Here is a 19,921-nt window from a genome sequence, read left to right as displayed (position 1 = left end):
AAATCAATAGCTGTCAAAACTAAATAAAAAAATAAAATTCTGTCAAGCCTAAATATAAAAAGGTGCATAGGAGATAAACTATTTGAAGTTATTACATATTTTCTCTCCAATTCTGAAGATATACTTCTCATAAGAAACAGTGTATACTTTTAAAGAAATTGAAATTATTGTATTTTTTAAAAGTTTATATATATAAAAATATCTTTTACCTTAATGCAAATACCGCAACCAATACAGAGTGTTTCAGAAATCCATGCTATTTTGCTCTGTGGTGTGACTTCTATGCATAGTTTTCCTGGTGAAAGAATGCATGTTAACACAAGACACAATGCTGATGAATCAGGTTTGTTATCAGCATGATCAGTAAATGCCACATAGTTGCCTGTAGTTGCCTTAAATTTCTCCAGCAATAAAAGGATTCTAAAGAAACCCTGAAACTGAGTAGTTAATATTTCTTAGCATTATTGCTGTGCACAACTTGCAGATAGTTTTTAATCATATTTGACTTCAGCCAAGCTCCTTATATATTACACAAATGTATTCATAGTATGATCCAGAAAGCTCTCACAGCGTTTCTACTAGTAAATTCTACTAAGGCAGACAGCAAACAACTAGGCACATTATTTAAAGTCTCTTGCTTTGTTTAAAATATGTTTCACTGCATTTCTTACCCATTCGAACCACCGGACAGCTCTTTTTGCACTCCTGACGGCATTTCTTTGGCTTACATTTGTCATGGTTGACAATAGCAATTCTTGTTAACTTGTCGGCCATATTGTGCAATTTAGGCTTATATATACACACCAATTAGAGATTCCAAGATGGAAGTGAACACTTCAGGGTCTAAAAAAAAAAAAAAAAAAGAACTGGATCATAATCACCACCAATAACATGGCAAAGTTGTACCTAGTTGAAATTACTAATAGAAGTTAATGTACCCAAATAAAATGTGTATTGTTCTTACAGACCATTGAACAAATTCAGAAAGACAACTAAATGTTGGCAGTTTTAATATGGTAATAATTGCAGAATGACTTTAGCACAAATGTTCAATTACTATTTTCCAACTATAAAATGAAGCCAACATGACAACTGCAAATCACAGAAGATTAGTGTTGGAAGAGACCTCAGGAGGTCATCTAGTCCAACCCCCTGTTCAAAGCAGAACCAACCCCAACTAAATCATCTCAGCCAGAGCTTTGTCAAGCTGGGCCTTAAAAACCTCTCAGGATAGAGATTCCACCACTTTCCTATGTAACTCATTCCAGTGCTTCCCCACCCTCCTAGTGAAATAGTGTTTCCCAATATCCAACCTAGACATCCCCCACTGCAACTTGAGACCATTGCTCCTTGTTCTGTCATCTGCCACCACTGAGAACAGCCTAGCTACACCTCCTCGGAACCCACCTTCAGATAGCTGAAGTCTGCCTCACTCTTCCCTTCTGCCGACTAAATAGGCCCAGTTCCCCCAGCCTCTCTTCATAAGACAATGCATACTCCTTTAATGCAACTCTAGTTACAAGAAAATTACGTCATATTATTACATCAGTAGTAAGGCAGAAGGAAGGCATATTTATTGCTGACAGAGTAAATTACAGTTCTATATGGTGATTCATTCCCAGATTTATGCCACCGGCTATGAGGTGTGTGTATTATAGACAGAGACACACACACAGAGGCCAAACTGATTATTTGATTTTGAGAGTTTAAGTTCTATATGAGTTATAGCAACTACACTGACATATTGTATTCCCCAGGCAATTGGTGCCCCTATAAGGGCTTAAAGATTTCAAGAAACCAAATAAAGGAAAACAACTGGAAGTTAACGGAATAATTTTTAAAAATATTTTAAAAATTTCTAAGAGCTTGGATTAATGATTAAATATCCTTGAAGTTACAAATAAATGTATGTTAAGAGATGAAATAAAAAAAGACTGAAAGCCTAAGTGTAGGTTCTGTTTTTCCCTACAGTAGTAGTTAGCCTCACAAATAGCTAAAGTAGGGCAAGAGGTGCAAACATATTGTGTTAGGTGTTTACGAGGTCATCAACTATAGCAGAGGAAACAGAATGCTAAATTTAGGTCCTGACAGGTAATGGATTTTAAACATTTTATTTTAAAGAGTGTTGGTAATTTGTTGTCCAAATTATTCTGATAAGGTGATATTTAAAATAGCCATTGATCTTCTCTTTATAAAAAGCACTTTATTCCACCTTTACGGACCTCCCTTATTCACTTCAATCTAAAATAGAGTAAGGTTGAGTTATGAAGTCACCAGCATTTCACAAGATGTTATGGTTTGGAGAGAGACTGAATAGTCTAATGACAAGGCTTTGGTATCCTCGCTGCTGTGTACCACCTCTTGAAGCCTCTGGTCACGACTGCTTACTGGGGTTCAATGGCATGAATACAACTCTTCTAGGCGGTGATCAGTGCTTGAGAAAGGGTTTAACCTTGGTAAATCATTTAAGGTGATGAGTCTTTCATGAGTAAAGGGAAGTATAATATTGGGCCTACACTGTGAGGTAGCCTCTCTTCTGGGAACTGAAGTACAAAGCATGTTCAGTTACAGTTTAACATTGCTGGGTACTAAGGGTTGGGGCCATGCAGAGAAGTTACCAATTCAAAGCAAGTGTGGCGTAGTATCCAGCATGCAATATTTATATTCCAAGATAAAACTCTGACATAAATTTGACTTTGTGAACAGAGAAGTTGTAATGTACTAATATCAGGAGGTCTTGAAATACTCAAACTTCCAACAATCTAAACAGTCCCCTCATTGATGGACGAATTCCACTAGTTCACATTCAAGAAATAAAGTCTTTACCGCGTTATATCCGAATGTGTGTTATTTGGCGGTAGAGATGTAATATAAAAAATTCACAAATCACTAGCTGGCATTTTTACTTATAGTGTAGACTATTTTGCAATGAGAACTGCGTTGCTGCAGGAGTCTGCTGGCTTGGTACTCATTGCAGGACCAGATTCAAAACCCATTGAAATAAGTAAGATTCCTTGAATTAGTCCCTTAGTGTTCCTAAAATAGGCACTACTTTATTGACAAGTCTGCGGAGTTCACTCGCATTACCCATGCCTTTGCATTGAATTGGTAAATAAGTTTTATAATGTTATGGTACAAATAAATTAAAAAAAAAATCTAAAGATTTGATTAATTTTATACTTTCTTCCTGTCGATTTTTTCCCCCAGTAAATGATTTTTGGGGGAAGGTTAAGTGTCAACATCAAATCTGATCTTTACTATAACACTACCGAACAAACTTATTTACCAATTCACATACTCTCTGTAGGGACCTCAGAGAGAAGTGTTTCCACTGTGCACCATAATGGATATGCCAGTGTTTATTCAGGCCCCCTATACACAATCAATCAATCCCAGGGTAGAGAAAAAACAATGACATTGTGTGCTCCCTTTGTTGACTCACAGTAGCATTCCCCACTCCTCCCAGCCATGACGACATCAGCCATGAGGACCAAGCAGAGACACATTCAACTTTTACTTGTGATTCACAGCTCTGGGCACTCCAAGTAACATCTTCACAACAAACTGAGCCAAGATAATGTTTATATATAGTTACTAAAATACACTTATTTTGGTTGGATTTAACTGGAAAGTCCTACACATCTTGAGAAAGGTCATTTAGGCTCAAGGTTGAAATTTTGGAACTCAAGCCTACTCAACAGCATAATGTGTTACATGAAAATGTTGTTAAGTATAATAAATACATACTGTGGAAACAACCAGCATTTAGAAGCATCTAATTTATAGTCAATATTGCTTCTTTCAATTTGTTTAGGTGGCTCAGAAAAGTACTCTATCAATTCAATTTTTACTAACCACAGAATAATTAAATTTGGATTAGTAAATTCCATTTGAAAGGCAACCTCAAGAATGTTTACCAGAAGATTACGATGATGAGAGGTGAATCAAACTAAACTGCTAAAAAGAAAATGACTATGGCTGACAAAGTATTTAAGATCTTGGCAAACCATATTCATTTCAAGTCAAAATTGTCTAACATGATTTCTAGAGTGCGTGTCTAAAAAGTATAAAGCACACAAAATGCTAGCAGTAACAAAGTGCTTATCTAGGCATATTTGAGCAACTCTCATAAGGCTCTTGATTCCAACTCCTTCCTGAATCTTTGACCAAACAAAAAATATTTTCTTTTCAAAATAAGCAAAACACTTTATCCTGCAAGAATTTATGGAAGAAAACAATAACTCCATCATTATACTGTAATACTTAAAAAGCAAAACCAACCTAATTTACTAGAATTTGGATCATGCATAATTTTTACATGTGCTGGATCTATATACGAGCAAATTACCATGAAAGACTTAATACAATCAACTGCAAAGAGGAAAAAAGGTGCAATAACATGCTGAATTACTAAGTAAAGTGCAATTTACTATAAATATGTAGAGGAATATGCAACTGTTAGTTAAGACAGAAAAATTGAATGAAGAGAGGACAATACAATTATATTAAAAAGTAAACAGATCTGTATTCAGAACTCAGCACGTATTAAAAACATCTACTTTGCAAAAAGCAGATGAAGTGTTCAACAAATCACATTTTAAAAGCACTAACTGGTAAAAAGACTGAGAATAAGTAGTATTTACTTTTAGAAAACAATTTTCAAGAAACATGTCTCAGTTATAAAACTAATGAACCAAACCTGATAACCCCACATATATTGATAAGACCATCAAGAAAATTTTAAAATTAGAATATGACAAAAATAATTTATAAAATAGTTAAATATTTATAGAACCAGTTGTCAATATGTGAACGAACATTATATTTACAAAAGCCAGAAGTATAGGTATGTGCTAGAAGTCCAAAAGTGTAAAAGAGGAACACATATTAAAGGCTGGTCTATGCACAGTTTTTGTACTGCGCTTTAACTATACATTGGTTTCTAAATCATTATTATAGTTAAAGCAATAGAAAAAACTGTGTTTAGACAAGCCCAAAGTTCTGTTTCTTAGGCCCTATCTACACTGGCAAGTTTCTGCGCAGTAAAGCAGCTTTCTGTGCTGTAACTCCTGACACGTACACACTGCCAAGCCACTTAGTGGCAGAAACTGTGCAGTTGTAACACTTTAAAAAAAAAGAAAAAAAATAACAAGACACCCCAACGAGAGGTGTAGAGCTTTCTGCACCAGGGCTACTGCGCTGCGGTGCCAGTGTAAACACTGTGGTCGATTACAGTGCTGTGATTGGCTGCCACGAGGAGTCCCACAATGCCTGTTCTCACCTCTCCGGTCATTGGTTTAAACTCTACTGCCCTGTCCTCAGGTGACCAACTGTCATCCCCACCCCATAAATTCCCTGGGAATTTTGAAAGTCTCCTTCCTGTTTGCTCAGTGATGCATGCAGTAGTCTCAGCGCATCTTTCCAGGTGACCATGCCTGCTACACGCACCAGGTGATCCCCCACTTGGAGCAATGCTGAGCTGCTGGACCTCATCAGCATTTGGGTAGAGGAGGCTGTGCTCCAGCCATAGGAATTATACCTATGGACAGATTTCACGATGCATGACAGAAAGAGGCCATGACTGGGACAAACTGCAGCGCAGGGTCAAAGTGAAGGAGCTGCAGAATGCCTACCACAAAGTGCAGGACGCAAACTGCCGTTCCGGTGCTGCACCCACTAGATGCCGGTTCTACAAAGAGCTGGACACGATACTCGGTGGTGACCCCACCTCCACTACAAAGACCCTGTGGATACTTTGGTGGCTCATGTGCCAGTTGAGAGTGGACCGAGCCAGGAGGAGGAAATCTTGGACAAGGATGTGGCTGGAGAGGGGTTCCCAGAGGCAGAGGATGACTCAGATCAGAGATGCTTGCAGCCAGGAGCTCTTTTCTACCCTAGAGGAGGCTAGCCAGTTACAGCTGTCAGAGATTGGCGAAGTGCAGACAGGAGAGAAGGCCCCTGGTACGTAGATCTGATTTTGGGAATCACTGAAGAAAGTTGTTGGAGGCAGGAGGGATGCAGAAAGTAGGCTTGTCTCCCACCGCATGCCTAGTCTGAGCGATGGAACAGGCTCTTGATTGACTCCCTCACTTTATGGGAATCTCCCTCAGAGATATCCACAAAACTCTCATGGAGATACTAGGCAATCCACTGCCGGAGGTTCTTTGGCAGAACTGCTCTTTCTTGCCCCATTAATGGTAGCTTTCCCGCACCACTGTGCCATTGGGGCGGGAGAGAGGGGGAAGAACCATTGCTGCACACAGGTGAGCCGCACAGGGGCCAGGGCAGAAGCCGAATTCTTGGAGAAAACCCTCCCCTTGATTCCCTACTCACTCTCAGCAGCGAGATATCTTCCATAACGATTGCATCCTGTGGAAAGTGTGGGGACAGCAATGATCATCAGCCCCCCGCCCCCACAGTGCTGGCTCTCCCCAAGAGGGTCTGGGAAGAGCGATTTATCTTGCCACTGACAAGATAAATGCTACTCACCATTTTGGCTCTTGTTGCTTGTCTGGGGTCAGCCAGTTAGTGACAGGTATGTGAGTACTGGCTGTGTTTTAAATTACTGAAACAGTGTTCTCTGTGTTGCAAACAATACTGCTTCTGTAAAATGTGGTGTTTAAACTTCACAGAGATAACCTTGGGAGCCCAGCCTCTCTCTTTGTTACTGCTCGCTGAACGGCTGCGCAGATTTAGAAAGTGGCCAAGAACTAAGAAGGACTTTCTGCATGATGTTATGATGCACTCTGCTGCCGAGAACAGGAATTGAAGGAGTGGCAGGACAGCGAGAAGATGGACCGAAAGGAGAGCGCGGGCCTGCCAGAATGCAGCCACGGAGTGGCTCTTAAAGGTTGTGGAGTGCAAAGCAAACACACTGCAGGCGATACTAGCTCTTCAAACCAACCAGCTCCGCGCTCACCCTCCCCTGCGGCTGCTGTCACAAAACTCTTTCCCATGCACCCCCCAGACACCGCCAAGACACTTATCAACCTCCTGGCTCCACTGCATTCCACTCCTCCCCCCTCACAGTCCAGCACTGCGGACTCCCACTAACCACTGCACTCAACACCCATCCCTATGCAGTTTGGCTCTGCTGAAGTACAGTACCTGCTGCACTGTACGCTATCCCGGGACCCCTCCTCCTCGGACCTTCCCTTCCCCATCTCTCTCACTGTTGCTGATTTTTTTTGTTTTACTCTTTCCTCCAGTTGTTGTCTTTTAATACAAGAATTGTGTTGGTTTGAAAACAATTTTTAATTCTATTAATCGAAAGCAAAAAGAGCACTGCAAAGCAACATACAATTATGTTAAACCCATATACTGCATCATGTGCACCAATCATCTCCTGGCATTACAAGCACTGCACTGCTGAGCATAACAACAAATATTAGTGGCTGTCAGCTTCAAATTGCTGCCTCAAGGCATCCTGGATCCTTACACCCCCTCTAATAGACCTGGTCTCTGGCCGTTCAAACTCAGCCTCAATGCGCTGAGCCTCTGCGATCCATCCCTGAGTCAAGCTTTCACCCCTCCCTTCACAAATATTATAGGGCATACAGTACATGGCTATAAGCATAGGAATATTGTCATTGGCCAGGTCCAGCTTCCCAGAGGCAGCACCAGCGGGCTTTTAAATGGCCAAAAGCACATTCAACAATCACTCTGCCTTGGTCAGCCTGTTGTTGAACCGCTCCTTGCTGATGTCAAGTTGACCCGTGTATGGCTTCATAAGCCACAGCATTAACTGGTAGGTAGGATCACAACGGGCATTTCAACTTCCCCTACGGCGGTGGTTCTCAAACTTTTGTACCGGTGACCCTTTACACATAGCAAGCCTCTGAGTGCAACCCCCTTAATAAATTAAAAACATTTTATATATTTAACACCATTATAAATCCTAGAGGCAAAGCAGGGTTTGGGGTGGAGGCTGACAGCTGGTGACCCCCCCATATAATAACCTCGTGACCCCCTGAGGGGTCCCGACCCCCATTTTGAGAACCCCTGCCCTAGGGTGATCTTTTAGTCTGGAAAGGAAGTCCCTGCTTGCAGCTTCCTGAAGAGGCCAGTGTTCTGAAAGATGCATGCGTCATGCACCTTTCTGGACCAGCCTGCGTTAATGTCTGTGAAATACCCACTGTTATCCACAAGCGCCTGGAGAACCATTGAGAAATATCCTTGCGATTAATGTATTCTGTGGCTAGGTGGTCTGGTGCCAGAATTGGCATGTGTGTGACATCTATCGCCCCTCCGCAGTTAGGGAAACCCATTTGTACAATGCCATCTACAATGTCACAAACATTGCCCAGAGTCACAGTCTTTCGGAGCAGGATGCCATTAATGGCCCTGCACACTTCTGTCAACACGAGTCCAATGGTAAACTTTCCCACCCCGAACTGATTAGCGACCGATCAGTAGTTGTCTGGAGTAGCCAGCTTCCACAGTGCAATCACCATGCACTTCTCCAACGGCAGGGCAGCTCTCGTTCTCATGTTCTTGCGCTGCAGGCAGGGGAGAGCTCATTACACAGTCTCATGAATGTGGCTTTCCTCATCCGAAAGTACTGCAGCCACTACTCGTCATCCCAGATGTGCATCACAATGTGATCCCACCACGCCTCAGTGCTTGTTTCCCAAGCCCAAAAGTGGAATTCCACTGTGGTCAGCACCTCTGTGAATGCCACAAGCAATCTCGTGTCGTAGCTACTATGCGTGGCGAGATCAATGTTGCACTCCTCTTGCTTTTGTAGTTTAAGGAATAACTCCTCTGCCACTAGTGACATGTTGGTCAGAGCAAGCAGCATACTTGTCAACAGTTCGGGATCCATTCCTTCAGCCCAAAGAGGCAGGGCGCGCAGTACACAAACCATTGAAATACGGTGGCAAAGGGGGACGGAAGCACAGGGATTGCTGGGATGCAAAGCATCATGGGGCATTGCAACAGGACCCAGGATGCCCCGCAACTCCCTTAGCTTTTCCACAAGTCTTAGTGGAAGAAGAGAAAAAAGTGTTGTGTGGGATAGCTGCCCAGAGTACACCACTCCGAATACTGCTGCAAATGCCACAAGTGTGAACACACTATTGCTCAGGCAGCTGACCGTATCAACATACAACAGCTGTTTCCCTTCAGCGCTCTCTGAGCAGCGCTGTATCTCCCGGCACTATAACTCTGCCAGGGTAGACGTGCCCTACATTTAATCTCAACAGACTGCTCATGAGGCACATTCTGCATATGGAAGCAAAGAACTCCAGGCTAACGGTTAACAACTTTCTGATTACTGGAAAGTAGCATCACATTGTCAAATAACACATTGAAATAGAAACATGGACCGACATGTTTAATAGTGTTGAACAATAGGAATTGTGACTCATTCATACAGCATCAAAATATACGATGTAAGAAACTTCATCCTCAAATATTTCCTTAGAATGAGAAAGGAGATGTATATATATTGTGATATCTGCTAGCACAGGAAAGCTATAGACACATTTGGGGAGAAAAGAGACACAATTTAACTCCTTTGTACTAAGAGTTTGAATTAAAAGAGCGATGAATGTAATGTCATAATCAAAAGACTTCCCAGACAACTACAGATCAGAGGACTAAATATGCTAAAGATGCATAAGACAGCACTTTTAAAAGGTCCTGGAGCAAAGCCTTTCCCTATTGTTGGTAAGAATCTTGCTGCTCTCTTCCTTACTCAGGGTGCTGGACCATGCTTGGCAGATCTCCATCTTTCATAACAATCTCTGGCAATAAGGTATTTTATAAATTTGATGCCCTCACCTCTTACTACTGGCCAGGTCTTGTCTTCACTGGGGAAAAGGGTGTGTTCTTACCTTGTGTTAGACACAACATACAATTTTAGTGGGAAAAAAGGGAGTTGTATTAACATGTTAGCATGTAGAGGTAAACACTAATCTCCCCACTAGTATTAACACTGAAAACTACAAATGCCTTTTCTTTGCTTGGATTTTATGCTACGTTCTTACCTTCTGTTAGTTAATACATCTTTCTTCCTTGAGTGTATGCACCCATAGGGAGGATTTGTCTCCCTTTTCCTCATTTTAGAGATTCCTGGCTTTGACAGGAAACATAACATATGATAGTTTCTCCTTTAAGATGGAGTTCCTGCAGAATCTACCTTTATTGCTGATTTCAGCAACAGCAGTATGAAACTTACATAGCTGTCAATTTCATCCTGCTGCTGGTGCATGGCAAAGCTATGATGAGCCAAGTCTGTGGGCAGACAGCACAGTATCAGTTCACATCAAAAAATTATCTTCACAACCACAAATTCTAGAATTTAAAATAAAATAAAAATACACATTCTGCAAAAATTGATAGTTCTGCAGGTAAACACCATCCCAGCAAGGAAAGCTTCCTACTAGACATTTAGCTAATGCTCTAAAAATTTACTTGTAAAATATAGGGACAACCTCCCCTAAAGAGAGAGGTTTGGCACAAATTATACAACATGCAGGAAAAGACAAACCAGTTCCCTATGTGAATATTGCCCTTATTATAGCCAGGCAACACTAAAAATAATCCTTTGCACTTCACTGTGGTCCACTTACCATCCAAGTAAACTTTACAAACATCAACTTATTCTCACCACAATGCCCTGATGTGAGTATTAGTGTCCATTCTACAGATGGGGAAACGAGAGCACACAGAGATTGACTCACCTTGCCAAAGGCACCACCAGATGCAAACTATGGTATTGGGGCCTCCCTCCGTGGCAGAGTAGGTGGCGGAAGGGGGGGGGTGTCTATCACCCAACAGGGGGTGTCGGGGATCCCCACTGTCACCACTGGGGAGGCTGTGGTCTGACAACCCAGTGGAGCTGTGTGTTTGGTGCCCCCATGCACGTTCGGTATCGAAGGAGGGGGGGTCTGGGCCCCAATACCGCAGCAACTGGGTGGGGGCTCTAGGCAGCAGGGGGAGGGGAAAGTTGACCAGACAGCAAGTGTGAAAAATCGGGACAGCGTGTGTGTGTGTACGTGGGGAGGGTAATAGGAACCTATATAAGAAAGAGACCCCAAAATCAGCACTGTCCCTATAGAATCGGGACATTTGGTCACCCTAGGGAGAGGGTCGGGGCCTCGCACTCATCCCGGGCTGAGGGAGGAGCTCTGCTAACAGCACCCGGCGAGGGGGGTATCGCGTAGACACGAGCCCCCCCGGAGAGAGCCGGGCGGCTGCCGGACCCCGCTCGGGGGTTGTTCCTGCCCCATCGTAGACGCGGCGCCTCTCGCCGGTACCAGCTGGTGCAACGACTCCCCGGCGCCGCCTGGCCCTGGCCGGGGAATGGGTCTCCCCGGGGCTCCTGCGCACCGCCCGGCCCCGCTATTGACTCCACTTACCAGAGGACGGGAAGGAAACCACCCGGCCGGGGCCAGTGGGTGGGTAGGGGAGTAGCCTGGTCCCGACACTCACAGGCAGACACACAACGTGCTCCTACTGCCACCCGGCCAAAATGGCCGCCACCCCCAGAGAGGAGCTGGAACTGCGAACCATAGAGACGTGAGGAGAGAGGGGAAGAGACGCTCACCATAGAGAACAGGGGGACGCTAAAGGAGCGCGACGCCTCAGGCCAAGGGCGTGGTTAAGATAGTTTCGGAGACGATTCCGGACGCGTCTGTTGCGTGACGTCATCGCTGGGGGACGGAGTGGCGCGTGAGCTGCGGAGTGGGCGGGGCGGCTGTAACGTGAGTATCCCCCCGTGAGGAGGTTCCGGGCCGGCTGTCTCCCATATTCCCTCTCCCGCTCCGTAATAAGGGGCGGGCCCCGCAGCAGGGCGCACGCGGAGCGGTGGCAGCTGGTGCCCAGAGCCCCGAGAGTCTCTCGCTCTCGCTCTGTTTGGAAGGTGAATTCATCGCTCCTGGTTTCTCAGGGGCCCTAGTGGTGCTGAGACCTGGCACTGCCACAGCCTGCGCCTCTGCCTGGCTACTGCACAGGTACGGGCAGTGCCAGCTTCCCCGCACGGGGCCGCCGGCCGGAGACCCCGCTGACTGGAGTGAGAGCGAAGCCCCTTCCCCATGCCTCGTCCAGGCCTTTCTCGGGACCGCCAGCAAGCACCCCCCTACAGGGTGGCTTTGGCTAGGTGCACCTCTCGGTGTGTCAGACTCCGCTCTGAGGGGACCCGTAGATTTCGGGGTCTGGAAGTCTACGTATCAGTTCTCTCTCTTAAGCCAAAAGTATGTGACTCCGGTTACAGCACCTGAACAAACTGCTCCTCCCCGCCCCCTTTGCAGGGCTGAGTTTGGATACAGTTAATTGACTGTGTTGACTAGACGTAGGGGTTTATTTTGTATATTGGTACTATTTTTACACTTCCCAAAATGTGCCTTAGTTTTTATCTTAGTAACTTTGCCAGATTGCGTGTAGGAGCGAAACATGGTCAGGCTGTCAGGAATCCGCAAACCTGATACGGCTTGAAGGTTGGCTAAACTATTTAATTTCAAATCCCATTATCATGAATGTGATGGAGGGCCTGGGGACCCATCCATAATTATATTTTTTAGTAAATAGTATCTTGGTGGAGTTGTAAAAGAAGCCTGACTTAAACTAGATATGACTGGCCAGAGTGGTCTCTCAAAGCTGGTATCTGTGCTAGGTTGTTAAGCCTTTAGAGAGAGACTGTTGTGAATTATTGTTAATGGGATTTTTGCTATGTTTCTGCTGCCCTACAGTTGAAACTACAGTGAACAGCAGTGCACAACAAAGTGTAACTTCCCTGTGTGGAATGCTGCAGGCATGAACTTAAAAGGCTCCTAGTTCATATTAACATCGTCCTTTTTGGGGAGGACTGTACTAGAAACCTTTCTGTTTGCTTCCACACAGGGGCGTTCCAGTGCAGCACTTCGGTATGCACTGCTATTCACATCAAGGTAATCCAGTGTAGGTGACCTCTTTGTTTTCAGTGGTCTATCTCTTAGGCCTGATATAAGATTGCAGTTCTTGCACTGATTTTAACAGTTATGGTCAGGAGTGTATGTATTTAATTTTAACCAAAATAATTATTGGTACAACTCCTAATGTACAAGCAATTACATCAATATAGCTTATTCCTTTACATTTAAGGGAATAAACCATAGTGGTATAATCATTATGCAGTGTTATAACTGTCAACACTAGATGGCTGAACCACTTTAACTATATAGGTTTCAAACTAATATATTTATAGTGTGTAGACAAACTCTTGGAGAAAGCAGTGAGTTCAAAACTGTGGGTTGGGATGGGGTTGTAAGAAGAGAAAATTATTTGGGAAAGCTGTTAGTATCTCTATATCTGATTGGGGCTTGGCAATGAGTATCAAGGAAGATGCATCTGTCTGTAGACAGCATTATGGTCTGATGGGCAGACTAGAGTAGTCAAACTATTCTTTCCTTTTTTTTCCCCTTTGTCCTCCGTAGCTAAGCTGAGAATGCCTTATCTAGTTTATCTTATGAAAAGTATAAGTCTAGATATGTTAAGCAAGCCATTAATTTTATTTTAATTCCATTTTCTTTGTTAATCTTATATTTATTAAGATGACTGCTGTTTGGGTAACTTCATGGAGATACCCAAAGAGAAGAGAACTCCTTTACCCTTCAGCCCTCTCCTTAGAGGTTACGAGTTTCTGGAAAATACATACCCTTCTTAGTCTTGGCCAAGGGTACGCCAAGGTGTCTTTCCCCCGGTGAATTGTGTTGCCATCAGGCTGCTGTGGAATAGCACAAAAGGAGGAAATGAGAGGTGGAGGGGGTGGTGTTTGTTGTACAGAACAAATCCTTTTATGTACAGTTTAATGCCATTTAGAAGCTAAATTGTTAAATTTCAAGGTTGAAATGCTATCACTAGAAACTTAAAGATGGTCTGCTGGTATTAGGGGCTCGCTAGATGGAGAAGATGCCTCCCTAGAAATTTCAGCTGGAAGTATTCCCCTCCTCCCTGTTGCTAAGGTTTGAGACATACAGGGAGAGGAGAGGAAGAGACTTCCAGCCAGATTAATTGTGATTTTTCTATAGCCCGGGGAGGAAAAAAGTGGAAATTACTCTTACCTTGCTATTTTCCCTCAGCATATTTATTATTCAGAAATAGATGCACATTGGCCACAATGAATTACTTGCAATTCTTTAAATAAAATACAAGAACTCATTAATCAACTTTTCACTTAGCAGGCCTACAACTCTTTTGTATCTGCCTTTACACACTAATGTGCTCTTACCACTTGATTACTTTCCAGGCACCTATCCTATTATGAAGCTCCAAACAAGCCAATCAGAATGTGATTAAAAATGTTCTGTATAGATACAGAACTGGTTGGACAGAATGCAGCTCATAAAAAGTGACAACATTTTGAATTCAGCCATTCTATTGTCAATGACTTTCCTGTATATTTTTCTCACTATTTTAGTGCAGTGAACTGTGGCAATCCCTTTTGCAATCCTAGATTTGGACATCTGGGTCTTCAACAACTCTTTGTCCTAGAAGGGAAGTCATTCAGGTTTATATTGCAATGGCCACATTTTAGCCTCTTCATTTTCTGACCCTAACCTTTGTATTTGGGGTCAATCACGCTGGCTTAGTTTTGGGAAAAGTTCCATAGCTTCTCTGGCTGCTATTTTTTATTTTATACTTATGTGGCTCCAGTTCTTTATTAATTAGATCAAGCCAGATCTTTACTGAGAATGCAACAATATTGCCATTGTACTATCATCTGATATTCCGCTTTGAAATCTTTAATTGCTTTTGTAAATTTGATGTCTCTTCAGAACCCCTTGTGTAAAATATGTTTGATCAAAATCTTCCTTATTGTCACTGCAAATATCATACTTATTGGTTGAACATGTAGAGAGTCTTTTTTGAGAATTTTACCAAGTGCCATTGGGAGGCTTGGGCATCAATTGTTTTTCAGACAACCAATCTTTAGTATTCTGGTGGTTGCAGAAGAATCTTTGATCTTTCACAATATGCTTTAGATCTATATTGGGTGTTAATTCTTTTTCACTTAGGGTGCTGAACACCCATACCTCAGAAGTTTAGGATAATTGCACCTGAGCAGTTCACCCATACCTCTTGTCTGAGTAAATGGTAAAGCTTTCTTGGTCCTATCTTTCTGCATGTTCTTGTATGGTATTTTAAGCAAGTTGAAATTTTATATTTTGCAGTCCTCTCTTCATAAAGATGTCAAGATATATAGTGTTAGGAGCTGGAAAAGGCTGTAGCAGATCTGGAGGGCTAAGGAGATGGGGTGGCAGGGAGGAAAATAGAAGTTGTGTCTGACTTTTCATGCTCCAGTCCTGCCAAGACTTATGCATCAAAGTCAATGGGACTACTCATAATGTGTAAAGTATGCCTTTGCTAGGTCAGGGCCACAGTATTTGATCAGGGTCCATGTTGAAACATAAAATTCTTATGAAAATATAGCTAAATAATTGCTTTTTTAGTTTTCAGTGTTACCTTGTTTTGGGGTTTTCTGTAGTCTGAGTCTTGTGAGAAATTTCAAAGTTGTGGCTCTGAGATTGTAATGTGTTTTCAGACATCAGCAACAAACTTTGGGAAAATTTCAGGAAGAAGTGATTTTTAAATACAGTGGAGTTGCATCTTACATGGGGGTTAGGTTCTAAAGTCAGTGCGTAAGGCGAAAATCGCGTATAGTCAAAATTACCCTTGAAAATCCCTTAAATCACCCATAAAGTACAGTATACTGTACATGGTTTTGTGTATACAACCCTGTACAGTAATATGTATACAGTAATGTACAGTATGTAATGAGTACATATGCAAAATATAATTTTACAGTTCTGTGTTTTTAATTACGGGGGTAATTGCAGGGGGTTGCCAGGGCTTGATGTTGATCCAGGAGACAGAGGTGTCGGAGAACGTGGGTGACGGAGAGGAGTGACGAGATGGTTGGGGTTGGCCTGCTTCAGCGAGAGTTGATTGCATAGGCTCATCTGAACATTTCTTGATCGCCCTCAAAAATCTGTAAATACTACACATGATTTTTTTTTTCATCCCCGTAGAGAGGATCATTCAGAAATTAAATCATTCAAGTGTTTTGCTGCTTAGAACACTTCACCAAATTTATGAAGATTCCAACTTGCTGGCTTTTCTGTTCATCGTTGTCATCTTCATCTTCTGTAGACTATTTTATCAGTTCCTCTAACTCTTCATTAGTCAATGTTTCTCTATGGCGCTCAATTAATTCTTCAATTTCTTCCTCAAGGATGTTGACGAAGCCATCATCACCCTCTTGCCTGGCCACCTGAACAATGCATTTCACTTCTTTGTCAATGGTCGTGAAACCCTTAAAATCATTCACATATTCTTTCCACAGGTTTTGCCAACATGCGTTGACTGTTTCAGGCTTGATTGCCTCTATTGCCTGTTTAATGTAAATGATGCAATTGGCAGTGTTGAAGGACTTCCAACACTCCATCACATTAAGATTGGGATCAGCATCCATAGCGCTACGTATCCGTGGGAACGTAAGACTCGTGTACGTGGCCTTGAAACAGCTAATCATGCCTTGGTTGAGAGGTTGGAGGATGGAGGTGGTATGGGTGGGGGGGAGAGAAAAAAACGACTTCAGTGTCATTATGGGCAAACCGGAATGCCGCAGGGTGGCCAGGAGCATTGTCTGCAATCAGCAACACTTTAAAGTCAAGTCCTTTTTCTTTGAGGTACCACTTGACCTCCGGAATGAAACACTTGTGGAACCAATCCAGAAATAATGCTGCTGTCACCCAAGCCTTTTTATTTGATTGCCAGAACACGGGCAGGAGATTTTTGTTCTTGCCTTTTAGGGCATGGGGATTTGCAGCCCTGTAGAGCAATCCCGGCTTTATTAAATGCCCAGCCGCGTTGCCACAAAACAACACAGTCACACGGTCCTTAGCTGCTTTGAAGCCAGGGGCTTGTCTTTCTGACTTTGAAATATAAGTGCGGTAGGGCATTTTTTCCCAGAAGAGCCCAGTCTTGTCAGCATTAAAAACTTGTTCTGGAAGATGGCCCTTTTCTTCTATGATTTCTTTAATTGTTCGGGGTAGGCTTTTGCTGCCTCTTCATTGGCAGATGCAGCTTCACCAGTAGTCTTCACGTTTTTGAGGTTGAAGCGGTTCCTAAAACTGTTAAGCCAACCTTGTCTGGCTTTGAATTCCTTCTCATCAGAAGGCCGTCCCTCTTCGGCAGGAGGTTTGAACAGCACGTAGAGGGTAAGAGCCTTTTCTGGCAACGTGTTGCTATCGATAGGCACGCATTCATGATTCATGTTTTCCAGCCATAAAGTTTAATGCCTTTTCAGTCTTCACTAAAGTCTTATCACGCACCTGGCTCGTCACCTTAGCAGTTATTGGAGCACTTGATGCCACGGCTTGACAAATTTCTCTCTCTCGAATCTTGATGGCATGGATGCTAGATTTGTTGTGGCCATATTTACGCGCCACATACCATCTCTCAATAAGTCCAACGCAGCCAGTTTTTCCTCCAGCGTTGGAACAGATTGCTGTTTCTTCGGTTGAGCACCAGATGAAGTAGTTGGCTTGCGTTTAGGGGCTATATTGTACAAAAAATACTTATCTTTAAACACTAGAATCACAGTCAGTGCGGTGAGATGCTCACACTATGAGAGGCATGCAGGAACTGAGACCGACTGAGGGAACAGCAGATTCATGTCTCCCATCTCACGCTCAGTCTGGGGCATACGGTCATTGGGTGGAATCACCCGCACTATTTACAGGTATCTTGTTGTTTCTTTTTGTTTTTTTTTTTGCTGAGCGCGTATAGTTGAATTCATGTAAGTTAAATGCGCGTATGATGCGACTCGCCTGTACCGTACTTTAGAATTATGCTGGGAAGTGTCTAGAATGAATGAGAGTCTAGAATATGTTTATCCGTCTCCTTGAAATAGTCTACATTTGCAAAGTGATTTCTTCTACTTGATTAAGGGGTTTATAGCCCACTTTTAAACAGAAAACGTGACCACTGGAAGGAAAAGCAAAAGTATCTGTACAAGTGCAGATTTGCCTGTGGAAACCATGGGGTTTCCTTTTACTTCAAAAAGGGAAATTATTATTAAAAAATTAAGAATGTGAGGTTTTGTTAGAGACTATGTTTAAAACTAACATGATGATGATAGCTCTTGTAAATTGGAGTACACTGATATAATTTTCTTTGGTGGAGCGAAGATGTGTTGTGTCCCAAACTGTTACATTAATTGTGACTAAGTGGGAGAGTGTGGCAAGGTTGGTCTCTGTATAAATGTGAGCATCTCCAAAGTGTATTTAAAATTTCATCTACTATATTTTTTGCTGTGACACAAGCAACTAAATGCTCTGTGACCTTGGTCTAGTTAGTAGACAGTACATTTTTCAAGATTCATGAAGCCAAGAAAAATTTCTCTCTTCCATCAGTGTGTAAGAACCAAAAATTCAAACTATGATTAGTAAAAGAAAAACTACTGGTCGCAGACCACAGATATCCTGTAATTCTTCAGGACTGGCTAAAATCTTCAAAACATCAAACAATTTGGAAACAAGATCTGAGGAACTGGAAAGTTTTTTTTGCTATTATTAGATTGAAAATTATTCCAGTGGTGGTAATTAATGCAATTTAAAGGTCTCCATCAATTTTTTTCCATTTTGCTATAATTTGATAATTAATTCCAGCAAACAGTTCTTAAAATTGTTATAGTTACTGATGCAGTAAGGAAAAACTAGATATTACTTTTAAAGTAGTTATTTTAAACAACTGATGACAAAGTTAAAAAACAGAGGTAATATAATCATTGGATCTGTTGGTGAGCAAATTATAAACTGCATTCCAGTGTCTAATATAGGAACGGTTGAGGGAATTGAACTACAAAATACAATAAAATTGAACATGAGGGAAAAGGAAGCAATTAAAACAGATAAAAATTGAAAAGTGTGTGTGTGAGAGTGAGTGAGTGGAATCACAGCGCAAAATGTATGGAGAGAGAGGAAGATAAATAAACCGTTAAGGTTGTAAATTGAAGCAATCAAAAGTCCAGAAAATTCCCAAATTAAATTAGCCTACCCCAGCTTAACTCTGCATCTTTGTACAGATGTATTTTTGGCCCCAATCCAGTGAATCATTTAAATTGACTTAAAGTTTGAGCACGAGTGGTCCCATGGATATCCATGGTACTACTCTTGAGTGTAAAGTGAAGCACTACATCTACGGCCATGTCTACACTACTAGTTTTGTCAGTATAATTTACGTTGCTCAGGGGTGTGGAAAAAAATACACCCCGGAGCTACATAATTTTCATCGACAGAAGCTGTGGACAGTGCTATGTTTTCCCGCTGACATAGCTATTGCTGCTCAGGGAGGTGGTTTTATTATGTTGATGGGAGAGCTCTTTCCCATCGTCATAGAGCAGAAACATGAATGATCTTACAGTGGTGCAGGTGCATTGGTACAGTGGTGCAGCTGCATCGGTATAGCTATGCCACTGTAAGATCGCTAGTGTAGACATGGCCTATATGCTTTGCTGGATTAGGGCTTTAGCTATATTCTTGATTTACATGATCACAAACTTTATTTTTTTCCCCTGCAGCACCCATGCCAGGTATGAGTGCACAGGATGACTGGTTCTCAGTGAATAAGATAATTCAGTACTTCTTTTAGCCTTCTTTGTTCAGGGTGTGCCACTGTGTGACCTTCATTTATTGTATGCCATCCAAACCTTCCACTGAATAAGGATTTTTTTTTTCTGTCTTTATGGGCTTTTCTGTGGCACCCATTACTGTAGTTCTGAGCTCTTCACAAAGGCTAATAAATTTGTCCTCTTAATGCCTCAAGAGGTTGAGTAGTATTACTCCAACTTTAGAGATGAAGAACTGAGGCAAAGGGGTTTTTTTTGCTTGCCAAAGGCCATGCAAAAAGTCTGAGGTAGAGGCAGGTATGGAAAAGG

At 42.4% G+C, this 19,921-nt stretch overlaps 2 protein-coding genes across 13 annotated transcripts in view; one reads left to right on the top strand and one right to left on the bottom strand.

Moving 5' to 3' along the window:
* ABCE1 (ATP binding cassette subfamily E member 1) overlaps positions 1–11,660 on the bottom strand; it is a 29,114-nt gene extending 17,454 nt beyond the window's left edge. Inside the window, exons 1-4 of one of the 3 annotated variants that reach the window (XM_039539359.1) lie at positions 11,364–11,545; positions 1,408–1,512; positions 672–843; positions 210–295 (exon numbers count right to left, since the gene is read on the bottom strand). In XM_039539359.1, the coding sequence (XP_039395293.1) occupies positions 210–295; positions 672–774 (189 nt within the window). In that variant the 5' untranslated portion in view covers positions 775–843; positions 1,408–1,512; positions 11,364–11,545. The other 2 variants (XM_039539360.1, XM_039539358.1) reach the window with 2 other exon arrangements.
* The window catches only part of ANAPC10 (anaphase promoting complex subunit 10), a 96,331-nt gene continuing 87,979 nt past the window's right edge, over positions 11,570–19,921 (top strand). Inside the window, exon 1 of one of the 10 annotated variants that reach the window (XM_039539365.1) lies at positions 11,570–11,708. Coding sequence is in view for 5 of the 10 variants with exons in the window: in XM_039539361.1 (XP_039395295.1) it covers positions 12,039–12,197 (159 nt within the window). In the remaining 5 variants the exon portion in view is untranslated. The other 9 variants (XM_039539364.1, XM_039539363.1, XR_005598757.1 and 6 more) reach the window with 9 other exon arrangements.

This window comes from Mauremys reevesii, linkage group 5 (assembly GCF_016161935.1).
Source record: "Mauremys reevesii isolate NIE-2019 linkage group 5, ASM1616193v1, whole genome shotgun sequence".
NCBI lineage: Eukaryota > Metazoa > Chordata > Testudines > Geoemydidae > Mauremys > Mauremys reevesii.
This window is presented reverse-complemented; position numbering and strand designations above follow the sequence as displayed.